Source organism: Sphaeramia orbicularis, chromosome 17, assembly GCF_902148855.1.
Source record: "Sphaeramia orbicularis chromosome 17, fSphaOr1.1, whole genome shotgun sequence".
In the NCBI taxonomy this organism is placed as follows: domain Eukaryota; kingdom Metazoa; phylum Chordata; class Actinopteri; order Kurtiformes; family Apogonidae; genus Sphaeramia; species Sphaeramia orbicularis.
Window position 1 is genome coordinate 32,685,394 of NC_043973.1, and position 13,639 is coordinate 32,699,032.

At 38.3% G+C, this 13,639-nt stretch overlaps 1 protein-coding gene across 1 annotated transcript in view; it reads left to right on the top strand.

The window, feature by feature from the left end:
* depdc5 (DEP domain containing 5, GATOR1 subcomplex subunit) overlaps nt 1–13,639 on the top strand; it is a 40,731-nt gene that overhangs the window by 19,902 nt on the left and 7,190 nt on the right. The window contains 14 exon segments of the mRNA XM_030160121.1: nt 3,747–3,930; nt 4,007–4,166; nt 5,130; nt 5,212–5,332; nt 5,438–5,605; nt 6,291–6,513; nt 6,866–6,993; nt 8,174–8,273; nt 8,504–8,566; nt 10,954–11,057; nt 11,152–11,232; nt 11,328–11,460; nt 11,591–11,690; nt 11,824–12,063. Of these exon segments, the coding sequence (XP_030015981.1) occupies nt 3,747–3,930; nt 4,007–4,166; nt 5,130; nt 5,212–5,332; nt 5,438–5,605; nt 6,291–6,513; nt 6,866–6,993; nt 8,174–8,273; nt 8,504–8,566; nt 10,954–11,057; nt 11,152–11,232; nt 11,328–11,460; nt 11,591–11,690; nt 11,824–12,063 (1,806 nt within the window).

The following is a 13,639-nucleotide window of genomic DNA, read 5'->3' on the forward strand; positions in this document are numbered from 1 at the left end:
GAAGATTATGATCAGTTCTTTTCTGAGTATGAAATTTTGTGCCTTTACACAATTTACAGCTAAGATTTTCAAACTTGAGCCACTGTGAAAACCTCTGATGGCATCGATTTTTACATTCTGCCATAATTTAAATTACATATTTTGCATCAGATCTCACAAATTAAAAATGATAACAGCTAAGAGTTATGTCTCTTCATATGTTTTGATGGGCAAGGATGGCATTGATACCATGTAAAACTTTGACACAAGCAGGAAGCAGATCATGATCGCAAAACATCCTAGACCAGGGGTGTCATAACTCATTTTAGTTCAGGGGCCACATACAGACTAATATGTTGTAAAGTGGGCCAGACCAGTGAAATAATGTAAATAATAGGATAAGAACTGATAAATAATGTCGACACCAAAGTTTTCTCTATGTTTTTGAGTGAAAAAAGTCAAAATTCCTTAATGAGAATATTTACATCTACCAACTCAACTCGAACATAACATGAACAAATATGAACAACCTGAAAATTCTTGAGAAAATTAAGTGCAATTTTAGCAATATTACACTTTAGTTTATCATTTATAGATGTGCATCATAACTTACAGATCACAGTGGATCTGCAAATACACAAAACATGTAGTAACAGGCAGATTATTGGTAAAATTCCACATACTTCTCTTAAGACATTTTTCAGGTTATTGACATTTTTTGTAAAAGGCTAGTCTGTAAATGTAAACATTTTTGTGTAATTTTACCTTTTTTACACTAAAACAGAGAGAAATTTATGGTTTTCTTTATTTATAGGTTATTATGGTAGTGTTTTACTGGTCTGACCCATTTTAGATTGAATTGACCTAAAATGATTTTAACACCATTGATAATATCTTCAGTGTACTTTTTACATTTCACAAATTCATCCAAAGGGCCGGATTTCACCCTTTGGCGGGCCGGTTTTGGCCCCTGGGCCGCATGTTTGACACCTGTGACCTGGACTATGGTGGTGGTCTTGATGAGGAATGAAGGTCGAGGTTAAGGTGGGGGTTCTGCTGGAAAGTGCCAGCCACCCGAAAACAGTTGGAGAATGGGTAAGGGGGGGGGGGGGGGGGGGGGGGGGGGGGGGGGGGTCATAAAATGGCCATGAACTGAAATGAAGTGGGAGAAAACACTTTGTATCTTAAAAATGATTGGATTAAAGCAAAGCACATCAGGTTTGAAGACAAAAACCACTCACTGAACTTCTGTAACTCCTTGACTCTGTGTGAAATGATTAATGAAGGACTGATCAGTTGTAAACATTGACTCATTGTAGATGGCATCACAGCACTACGTACTTTAGCACAGAAGCAAGTTCATTATGCTGTTAACTGAACGTTTTCAGCACTTAGCACAGTTAACCTTTAGCACTCCTTAAAACACTACTATGACACAGTGTCCACATAGTAAAAACAGAAGTAGACAATATTTGTACACAGTGTTGTACTCGACCGCATAATACGCTTCACATAAATTACAAACCTGTTACACTGTAAATTGTGCTTGTTATTTATAAAACATGCATAAAGAAGTAACATACCTGACTGACAGTATATGATAATGTGTTAGAGACTTGAAATATTCTAAATAATGTAGATATTATATTTACTTTTATACATTTTGTGTCTGTTGTGTAGCACTTTAAAAGGTGAGTCCTTAACAGTGACAATATCATAATAATGTTAAAAGTAGAACAATATTCAAACTGATCACAGTAACGTAGATTAAAGCACAGGTGCCAAACATGTGGCCCGGGGGCCAAAACCAGCCCGCCAAAGGGTCCAGTCCGGCCCGTGGGATGAATTTATGAAATGCAAATTCATATTAACAACTGAAGATATTAACAGTCAAGGATGTTTAAATTATTTTAGGTCAGTTTAATCTAAAGTGGGTCAGACCAGTAAAATACTACAAATACTATATAAAAAACTGCAAAATGTTTGTCTTTTAGTTTTTAAAAAGTAAAATTACACAAATGTTTACATTTACAGAAAAGCCCATTAGAAAAAATGTGAATAACCTGAACAAATATGAACATCCTGAAATGTCTTAAGAGTAGTATGTCTAATTTTACCAATATTCTTCCTGTTATTAAACGTTTTATGTATTTGTAGATCCACTGTGATCTGGAAGTTGTGATGTATAAATGATAAACTAGGCGCAGCATTGTTAAAATTGCACATATTTTAAAAAAATAATTTTCAGGTTCATATTTGTTCATGTTACGATTCCTAGATGTAAATATTTTCATTATGGAATTTGACTTTTTTCACTCAAACTAGAGAAAACTTTAGAGTTGACATTATTTCTAAGTTCTTATACTATTATTACCTTCGCCAAGGAGGTTACGTTTTTGCCAGGGTTTGTATGTTTGTTTGTTTGTTTGTCTGTCCGTTAGTGTGCAACATAACTCAAAAAGTTATGGACAGATTTGGATGAAATTTTCAGGGTTTGTTGGAAATGGGATAAGGAAGAAATGATTACATTTTGGTGGTGATCTGGGGTGGGGGGGCCCACGGGGGGGGCCACTGATCAGCCTTGGCGGAGGTCTGCGCCCTCCGAGTGCTTCTAGTTCATATTATTTTACTGGTCTGGCCCACTTTATATCTTAGTAGGCTGTATGTGGCCCCTGAACTAAAATGAGTTTGACATCCCTGGATTAAAGAAAACACAAGTATTTACTCTAAAAATATAGCTGGGATAGGCTCCCACACCTCTGAGACCCTCTTGAGGATAAAGCAGTTCAGAAAATTAATGAATGAATGACTTATAAGTCAGACGTAATGTTTGGTTTTTGAGATCCTATCACCGTGTTTAGTCTTATTTTGTAAAAATAATAACCAGATTACTGTACATTAGCCCACTTACTACACAGATAACACTATAACATGAAATCAAATATTCATATAAAACATTATTTTTTAGATTTATAAACTATCTCCAGAGTCCATGATCAGAATTGTGCCCATGGCAACTGTGGCAACGGACCAGAAAATCTGTCTCCTTTTCTTCATCCAGGGTGTAAAATGTGGGAAAAAACTGTAGATTCTGCGGCTGACTAATCACAATCCTAGTCCAAGAATGCTGTACAATACAATGCATATGTTATCTTTGTAATCTGTGCCCATTAAAACACTCCAAACCATGACATTTTAGTGTGAGCATATCACCTCAAATGTAACACATATCATCTGAATTATTTACCTGTCAACTGAATCTTTCTCTCCTGCACAAAAAAATGCAATTGGTTGTTTGATCACTGTCTAAAAGTTTGCATGATGGAATTTTCTGCTTAAATTCATTAAGTCACTTCACAGTTCACATCTTTGCTGAGTTCAGGACACTTTTATCACTTGGCTGTGAGCGATGCTGATCACAGACTGTCACAGAGCCACAATCTGCATGTTCAATCACTGCTCCACGACTACAGCCCCTCAGGAATCACCAGCCAGGGGCGATGAGGCCTGTAAAAGTAACAGTTTCCTTGTTTTTTCTTCCCATTTTCTTGCTTTTCTTTCATATTTTCTTTTTATTTCTTTCCATCTTCCATCTACACCCCTTCATTCTTTCCTTTCGTGGTACTTTTCTCTTTCCATCCCTACCCTCCCCCACTTCCCACCCCACGCACATGTACTGCTCCACTCTGGGTACATGCGATTTGTCGTTGTCGTGGGTTTTTTTTTTTTTTTTTCGTTTGTGTGCGTTCATGTGGGTGCTCCTGAAGCCCTGCTGCTGTCTGCACCCCCGACAGTGCCCAGCTTCTGCTGCACAGTGGGGGTAGACTGGAAGTCTCTCACCACTCCAGCCTGCTTACCCCTCACCACTGACTACTTCCCTGATCGCCAAACGCTCCAGAACGACTATACTGAAGGAAACTATGACCTGCTGCCCCACAGCGACCTGGAGAGGTACCCAGCATCCTATAGAATACCTGTTTTATTTGAGTGCGCTGTTCGTCCTAGTTTGCTTCCATCTCTTTTTCAGACGTGAAGATGAAGCTCCGGTGATGAGTGCGTCTCAGGTGTTTGAGGAGTTTATCTGCCAGAGGTTGATGCAGGGCTATCAGATTATTGTCCAGCCGAATAACAGGAAGCCGCAGCCTGCTGTGGCCACGCCCCTCGGCAGCAGCCCTCTTACTCCAGAGGTACAGTCGCTACTGTGGTAGATATTATCTGACACCGTTATTCTGTTTGTCATCCATTTCCTGTCCAGTGAAAACAACATTTTTCCTTTTGAATGTCTGTGATAAACTGAAGGATGTAACTCAGTGGTTTCCAACCTTTTTTGGCTCGTGACCCCATTTTAGCATCACACATTTCTGGCGACCCCAGACTTTTAAAACTGAGACATTTTTTCACTGAAATTAATTAAATTTTCCTTGGTCAGGATATGTACAGTCAGTCCAGCTTGTATTTACAAGGCTGACAATTAATACTTAACAAACAAGAACTCAAACTATGAATTATGAAAGAGCTGCAGCATCTGAAACCGTTAGTGGTCTGAGCCTATCTTGGCTGTTTTTGAGTTCTTTTGATTTTGTCTTTATATACTATATAAAGAAATGTTTACCATACCCATGTTTAGTATCTTTTTTTTTCAGCATAACTTCATCTATCTCATCTGCCTATTATTTTTTCACTTAACCTACTATATCAACACAAAGGACAAAAAAACACAAAAAATATTAAATCTGATTTGAAAAATGTATACTAATTTATTGCAATAAATAACACAAATATACTTAATGAACCTTTTCAAAGACTTTAAAAGTGAATATTGGTTCCAAATATTAGGTATATAAAATCAAAATTGTAATAAATTAAAAATTAAAAATATACTCAAATATTTGACCTAAAAGCATATCTTTACATGGGCGTTTTCTCAATCAATTACTAGAAATTTCAGGCGACCCCATGTGGGGTGCCGACCCCAAGGTTGAAAAACACTGATGTAACTGTTCCTTGATGAGTTTAAGATTGTCCTTGAATACAGAACAAGTCAATTTACTGACATTAAATAAAACAAAAAAAGAAACGTATCTCACTTGGCAAAATAATGGAAAACAAAATAAAATACAATAGAATAACTTAGTTGCTAAGAATAAAAGGGTTACGTCGTTGCACAAAAATTCTTTTAAATGACATATAAGTGGTGTCCACATGAAACATTATTACTGTGGATATTGTTAGGTTTGGTGTCCATGCGTCGAGCAGAGGATGAGGAGACAGTTTACTGGCTCAGTATGGGTCGGACTTTTCATAAAGTTTGCCTCAAAGACAAGATCATCACCGTTACTCGATACCTGCCAAAGTAAGTCCTTACTGGTCATGTGGATTTTACTGTCGACATAAATGTTGTAATAAATGCTGTATCGTGTAGAACACACAGGTAAAGGCGTGTCTGTTTGTGTGTAAGGTATCCATATGAGTCGGCTCAGATCCAGTACAGCTACAGCCTGTGTCCACCACATTCTGATGCTCAGTTCGTGTCCTGCTGGGTGGAGTTTGGTCACGAAAGACTTGAGGAATACAAGTGGAACTACCTGGACCAGTACATCTGCTCTGCTGGCTCTGAAGACTTTAGGTATCAAAGTTTAATCCTTACTCAACATACCCAGGATTCACTGGTGTTACATGGGTCAACAAAGCCGTATAAACACAAACACAGTAACTTCTGACATGATACAGATTTAGTTATAAATGTGTTACACAAGGGGTGGATGGACAGAGCTAATGCTGTAGAAGAAAACAGTATAACCCTAAACAAATGTGAGAGGTTTTGGTCTTTTATCGGGCAATTTCTTAATGCTGTAATGATGATTTTTAACTTATTTTTTAATGTTTGAAAGTAGAAATGCCACATATAGCCTTAAGTTTTCAGTCTTTTTTAGGATATCACTGTGCAAAGGTCTATAGAACTAAAAAAACAAAAAAAACACAGTTCCTTCACTGAAAATATCATAACACAATATAACACATCTGTGTGTTTTTATGGATCTTCAAAAAAGGATGTTGCCATTTTCTATGACATGACTGATCAGTATCATGTCTGATATGTGTTGTTCCTAAATACCACCTTTCCCCACGGTGATTTAAACTGGAAAAAGTGAATGAATCACTGTTTCAACCAAAAGTTACTTTGTGAACCCATTAATCCTGCTTTGTAGTATAGGCCTCTGTTCTGCATGTAATGATGTGGTGTGTGTTGTCATATCTAGGTCTTATATTCCACCGTGAGATTAGAGTTTATCGTTCACTTTCCTCCACAGTTTGATCGACTCTCTTAAGTTCTGGAGGACTCGCTTTCTGCTCCTCCCTGCCGGAGGGGCTCGGCGGGTGGCGGACGGCGAGGGCCACTGGGACGTTTACGGAGAGGGAGCAGGAACTGGGATGGGTGGTAGTGGGGAGTGGGTCCTGCTGGACGGCTTCATCCGCTTCCTGGAGGGTCTTAACCGCATCCGAAGACGCCATCGCTCCGACAGGATCATCAGAGTGGGACTCTTAGTTTTTACTTAACATCATCAAACATTGTGTCCATTTACATACTCTTCTTTTTTTATTTATTTATTTATTTTTTTTAAGTAGCTGTAGAAAAACTCAGAAGTAAATGTAGAAGTACAATTATTTAGGCCTTTCATTTTACCAGCTCAGAATTTGTCAGTATTTTATTTTATTTTATTAGAAAAGATTAATTAAAATAATTTTAAAAAAATCTCATTCACAAGAGTTTCCTGGAGGATATTAAATACATCATAAAGCAGATTTGTCCAGTATTAAATGTATTGTCAGTCTCAACTAGATTTAAAACCAACACAGTTTCAATTTCTCTCTGGTTTCCATTTAGCAGAAAGGCACACCAATGAAGGTTACCACTCCACTCCCACCATATCCCACAGAGCCTGTGGCGCCCCCACAAGGCAAGAAAGGCACGTCGGCATTATCAGCTTTACTGGAGATGGAGCAGAACCAGAAGTGAGTGACTGAAGCTCAGACTACGTTTCCACTGGACTCAGAAACTCAGGTTGTGTCCAAAATGTATATGAAACCAACAGTGTGTTACAAAAGTTTAATAGTATGTATTTTCATGAGCTTTTATTTTCATTTTGACTTTTTTTTATTTTTGTTTCAGAACTTGTTTTAGACTCTTTTGTATTAAGGTTTATTTCTCTGGCCCTCAGTTGGGACAGATGAACATCCATACATAAGAAACACCTACAGAAGATGTCAGGGTTTTCTCTAACATTTTGACCAAAATAAGGAAAAAAGGAAAATCAGCTCCTGTTAAGTTACCATCTGCTCCAGCTTTTCCTTTTCAAGGAGATTTTATTGTCATTCCCAACAAGTACATGGAACATGATATGAATGAAATTAATGTACAGTAAAAAGGTCAAAATAAGAAACTTTAAAGGCTAAAAAATAGAATTTAGACAATAGAAATCCAAAAAAATAGGATAAATAATATTGAAAAGTATATGTTAAATGAAATAAGTGTCATTGTAAGAGTTTGCACATGCCCAGAAGAATAGCACATATGGTGATAATGGTCCAACATGATATATTTTGGATTGAAAAGCACAATATTTTCTTGTGACACTCTGTATCTGAATCTTCCACGATTTTGGTACAAATGTTGGGATCTAGATTGCTCTTAAACAGTCTGAAAACTTGAGGAAAACCTTGGATATGTGTCACTCAGTGTGTTAGTGTGATAAAAGGTTTATGTTTGAAGTAACTGAAGGACAGACACTTCACGACCTGAGTTTATTTGTTAGTTTTGTGAATAGTTACTTTCAATTTCAACTTTCATAAACTTCAATTTGAAAAATGTTAGACTGTCTTATAGTTGACTTTAATAATAAATGCTTAAATAAATTAGTTAATGCCATGAAATCACTGAGCATTAAATGCAAAGTATATTGATCTGTAAATCTGGGATCAGACGAAGTGTGGAAAAGATTTTGGGCTAATATTTTCCCTCAGAGTCAGTAATTGTTGGTGAGAAGCCTTGGATTATTCATCAGTCTCTGTCAGAGCCAGGTTTGATAGTTTGCCAAATGTCCTTTAAGTGCAGATGAATCGGTCCATCTCCAGTACACACAGAGTATGTAGAACATAGTCTGGGCTCCAGCCTGTTCTTTCTGCTTTTTATCAGGTCTCTGGAGGAACAGCAGCAGCAGATGAAGCCCCCAGCAGCCGTGAGTGAGCCCTCAGGAATCGCCACAGCCCCCACATATGTAGACAGCCCCCGCAAGGTGAATATTTAGGCGTGTCTGTGTTGGGATTCAATGTTTTGCTTCAGGCTTTAAGTTTTCAATCAGCCACAGATACTGTGAATAATCCCCTCTGCTGGTGCTCTGGTGTGAGGCTTCTGCTGTGTTTTTTTTTCTCCTTCCATCTGCCTTTTCTCCATGCCACTGTTGTTTTCCTTTTGCTGGGCTTTGGGTGTTTGATCCTGGGTTGTGTTCTTCCTGTATGCTGACAGGACGCTGCCTTTATTTTGGATTTTATACGGAGCCCTCGCTCCTCCTACATCTATCACTCTCAGGTTAGTATTGAGGTGTCTGAGCATTGCTGAAGCTGAGTGTGTGTGTGTGTGTGTGTGTGTGTGTGGGTCTTCATCATCTAACTGCATTTCTGCATCCATATGTTGTCCAGAAACACCGTGTGTGATAATGATGTTTTTATGTCCAGTTCTGTAGTGCCTACTCATAGTTGGAGACACTTTCACCTCTGGGATCACATGTAAACCCCTTTGTTCCAGTGAAGTTCAGAGGTTTACAAACACTGGCTAAATGCATTCAAAGTCAGTTTTTTCACAACTCGGAACTAGCGATGTAACGATTACCGGTGTAACGATAAACTGCGGTACAATTGCAGACGGTTAGTATTACCATTTAAATTGTAATTATCATGATAACCGTGTTTGATTACCACACTTTTCTGGAGAAAACGTCTATGTAAAGATCTGCTTTTATGTCAAATATTTGAGTATAGTTTTAATTGATTACAATTTTAATTGTATATACCTAATATTTGGAACCAATATTCACTTTTAAAATCTTTGAAAAGGTTTGTTAAGCATCTGTGTGTTATTTATGCAATAAATTACATACATTTTTCAAATTGGATTTTATATATTTTTGTGTGTTTTGTCCTTTTATGTTTTTATAGTAGGTTAAAGTGAAAAAATAATAGGCAGTTGTGCTGAAAAAAAAGATACCAAACATGGGTACCAAACATGGGATACCAAACATGGGTATAGTAAACATTTATTTATATCGTTAAAGGCTAAATCAAAAGGACTGAAAACGTACAAAATAGGCTCAGACCACTAAGGGTTAATATTTGAATGTTTCTGCAACAGAAGGTACATTGTACCTATTATTTTATGTTTTTTGTTGTTGTTTTTTTTTTTTTTTTTAATACAACTTGGTTAAATTATTCCAGTGTGTGTATTAGTACTTCTTGAACATTTTGAGCACATTTTCAACAATACCGCGATAATAATGATAACCGTGATAATTTTGGTCACAGTAACCGTGATATGAAATTTTTATATCGTTACATCCCTACTCAGAACCAATGATTCCAGCCAAAGGTTTCTAAAAACTGGCCTTAAATGCATGTAGCCAACATGTATGTAAACATCTGACCTCAGCTATATGTTGGGACAAATCGACCTCCTTGCAGGAAAAAGTCAGTTATTGTCAACTTGACTTTAGTTTTTTAAGTTCCAAACTCTCCGTGTTTGGTTTTAAACAGGGTTTCTGTAGGTCTCTAAAATGTCTGAAATGTTTACTCTGACTTTTAGGCCTTAAAGTGCTTTAAAAACAGCATTTGACAAAGAAATTACCATGAACACCTTGCATTAAATTCAGATTTGCTGCTTGTGTTTTTGATAAAGATTTGCATTGATCATGTTCCTACAAAACTAAACCAAATCAGCAAGCAATTACACAGGTATTTGTGGTATTGTGTAGATGTAATTAATATATCTAGAGATAAAAGTGAAGATAAGTTAAAAATGTTTCTGTTAATGTTACTTTCATCTAATTTAAGTCTGCTGCACCTTGTGCATTGAAACAATTAATAAGAAACTTCTGGTATGAAGGAGCAGAGGGAGACAGAGAAACATAAGCTGCAGTTTGTCCAGTACAGGCATGAATTTGACCCTCAATAGCACTTGTTCAGGTCTTAAAAACTTCATTTTTGAAACCTGCAGAAACCATGTTTAATTAACCCTCAAAGACCTAAACAACCACCAGCAGCCAAAAGTGTCTACTGATATAAAATGTTTATTAACACCTGAAGCACTAATTCTATCAGTGCATGTAAATAATTCAGGTACAGAGGCTCTGTAATGAACATGGAAACACTGTCATCTTTTGCAACACTGATTCACAGATTAAACCCATGTAATTTGACAGACAGTGCTTGTGGACACCTGTGTTTGTGTCAGTTAATAACATATTCTGCTGAACAGGTGTCTTCAGGTTTCTCTCCTCTGGTATAACCTTAAATTAAATGTAGGAAAACACTTGATTTTCACTGAAAAATACAAAATGCTGACGATATTGTTATACTAACTGATAATAAGTTACTTATTGCCATACATTTATTTAGAAGTTGCCAAAAGTTGTAGGTCTTTAAGGGTTAAACATACTAACTGAGCCACTAATTTTGTTTAAGTGACAGATCCTTTTGTTTTCAAACTAAACTCCATCATGTCCCAGTTATCAGTGCAGCACAGTCCATCTGGATCACAGGGATGGAGACTCATAGGTTCAAATGAAAAACTAAATTTTACAAAAAGTGTGATCCCTTTGTCACTAACATTTGTTTCTACTCAACTGCATCCTCTGAGGCTCACATGGTTTTAGTGCATGCAGATGTCCTGAATGACCAATCGAGTGAACTTGTGTAACTGTGCAGGTTTCTGCTGAAGCTACAGAAGCTGCAGATAAAGGAGTCCAGCCGGCTGTAACTGCAGCTCAAACTGCAGGAGATGGAACATCCAACAGCAGCGCAGACATCAGGTGACCACACTGACATCAGACTGTTTATGTACACAAGAGATATTGAATAATATACTAATATATACTGAGTAGTAACCAATGTGTTTGTTCACAGTGGGCAGTCTGGAGTGGGAGCTCTGTCTTTGTCCTCATCCTCAACACTCATAGAGATCCTGGAGGCCATTAAACATCCCACGTGAGAGTTGTTTCTTTGTGTTTCAGAGTCAGGTGTGAGTGCAGTGCCAAACATTTAACACATGCTGTCATTTTTATTGACCTTTTATATGACAGGACTGGTGTTCAGCTTCTCCCAGAACAGAAAGGACTGCCATTCAACTGTTTCATCAGTGCAGAGGTTGTTCATTGGCTCGTGAACAATGTAGAGGGGGTTGCCACACAGGGCATGGCTGTGGATATTATGCAGGTCAGAGACAAAAAAAATACTGTTCAGAGGTTACTTACTTCAGGTCTGACTTTGAAAAGTTTTCATGCAGTGTCAAGTGCATATTGTTTGTGTGTATATTCTAACATTTTTTTGTCTCTTCTGTTTGTAGAAAATGCTGGATGAGGGTTTGGTTGCTCACGCATCAGGAGACGCCATGCGCACATTTGTCTACGGTTTCTACTTCTACAGGATAGTGGGAGAGAAGGATGGTGACTGGACTTAAAATACACATTTATTGCTTTTATTTGTCTCTCAACTCAACTTAAGCCTTTATAAATAATGTTTATCACATGGAGCGTTTCAGAAGGTGTCCCAGCATCACTGTCCAACCTCCCTCTGCAGGTCAGACCTCCCAGCTCCCCCCCTCGGCAGCTGGAGGCTGGTCTACCGCTGCCGTGGAGGACTTTGCCCTGTTCCAGAGGAAGTGGTTTGAGGTGGCCTTCGTGCTGGAGGAGCGACGACCCTGCGATCTCCCGGCCTTCCTCTTGCCTTGGCTGCCCAGCCGGCCGGCCTCCTACGCAAGTAGGCACAGCTCCTTCAGCCGCAGCTTTGGAGGACGCAGCCAGGCCGCCGCATTGCTAGGTACACCCAGCCCAACCCTCGGCCCAGCCCACACCACGGAGGAGCCACAGCCTCCTCTGGTTCCAGTCTGATGCAGATCCTGTTCCACTCCACCTCAGGGAGGCGTCTGGGTCCAGTATTTCAGTGACACACAGGCCAGAGGGTGCATCTGGGTATGGGCACCTTCAAGCTGCCATATAACATTCATCTACATCTGGCTGAGGCTCATTGTTTTTAGTTTATAGCTCTTTACTCAAAACATACAAGGAATTCTTCAGACAAAGTGTAAGCTGAAACTTCATAGGTTGAAGATGAAAGTTGGAAAATCACCAAAGTTTGGCCCCAATTCAAATAAAACATAAAATAGGTCTTAAATTGTATTCATAATGGTCCTAAAAAGTTCTACAGTACTAGCACTTGCTGAAACCACAATGACACCATCAGTGGGGGGGGGGGGGGGGGCTAGGCCTTCACTGGTGTTCTACCTGACTTAATCCACTTTTTAATATCAATACTTTACCATTAATACTATACAAAAAACACAGCATGATAGGGTGTTGCATCACAGACCAGCATCCCACATAGTGGACTGCACTTATATAGTGCATTTTCTACACTTCCATGGTGCTCAAAGCTCTTTACAAAGCCTCACTCACATTCACCCATGTACACACATTCATACACCAGTGGGCGGCTGCTGCCATAGTGAGAATGAATGCCATTACTAAAGCAAGAAAACCAGTGAACACAACTCAGCAGGTCTGCTTTAACTACAGCCACAGCTGCACCATGTACATCATCTCAAACACAATCATCAATATTTATTGAATAAAATGACAAAAACATACATATGTTAATAAAATACATTATATTTAACAAAATTACTGCTTATTTTTTACTAGTATGTCTGCGAGCAAATATTTCTTCTGTATCAGCCATTGTGTTGTGAAAATAGCTATTAAATCTAAGCCAATATATTCTATTTTATGGAAGTTGTTACAGATGTGGTTTGGTAGGTGAGCCTGCTCAGACTAGTCGCTGTTTGGCCATGGAATCAAGTGATATAAAAATGCCAGCACCTACTGTGTCACCCCCATGTGGCCAACATAATATATGATTGTTTAAATCAACAGGTTCAGTGTCATTTGTTTGAAGCTCCAGAGGCTGAACTCTTGCTTTTGAGCCTCAAGGCAGATTTCTTCTACCCGGCAACATGTGATGACTGAAATATGATTGGACAAACACTCTAATATTCACATACACTATGGGAAGCAGTGACCAAGAGGCAAGATACCAAATAAAGACAACAGACTGTTGGGAATAACTTAATACATTTTCATGGAACAAATTTAAAACTGTAGGGTTGAAATGTAGGTCAGTGATTCTGGACACCAAATACAACCTTACTTAGTAACAAAGAAGGCAGATAATGTTGAATTACATGTTCTTCCTCATTTACATTGGTTCCTCACAGCCATCTGATGAAGGGTTCAAATACACTTCTGTGAATATTTGTGACTGTTTTTTTTGCTACTTTGTTCTAACAAGCTAAGACAGAGACGATAAAAATAGAACAAATTCAAACAGGCTGAATTTC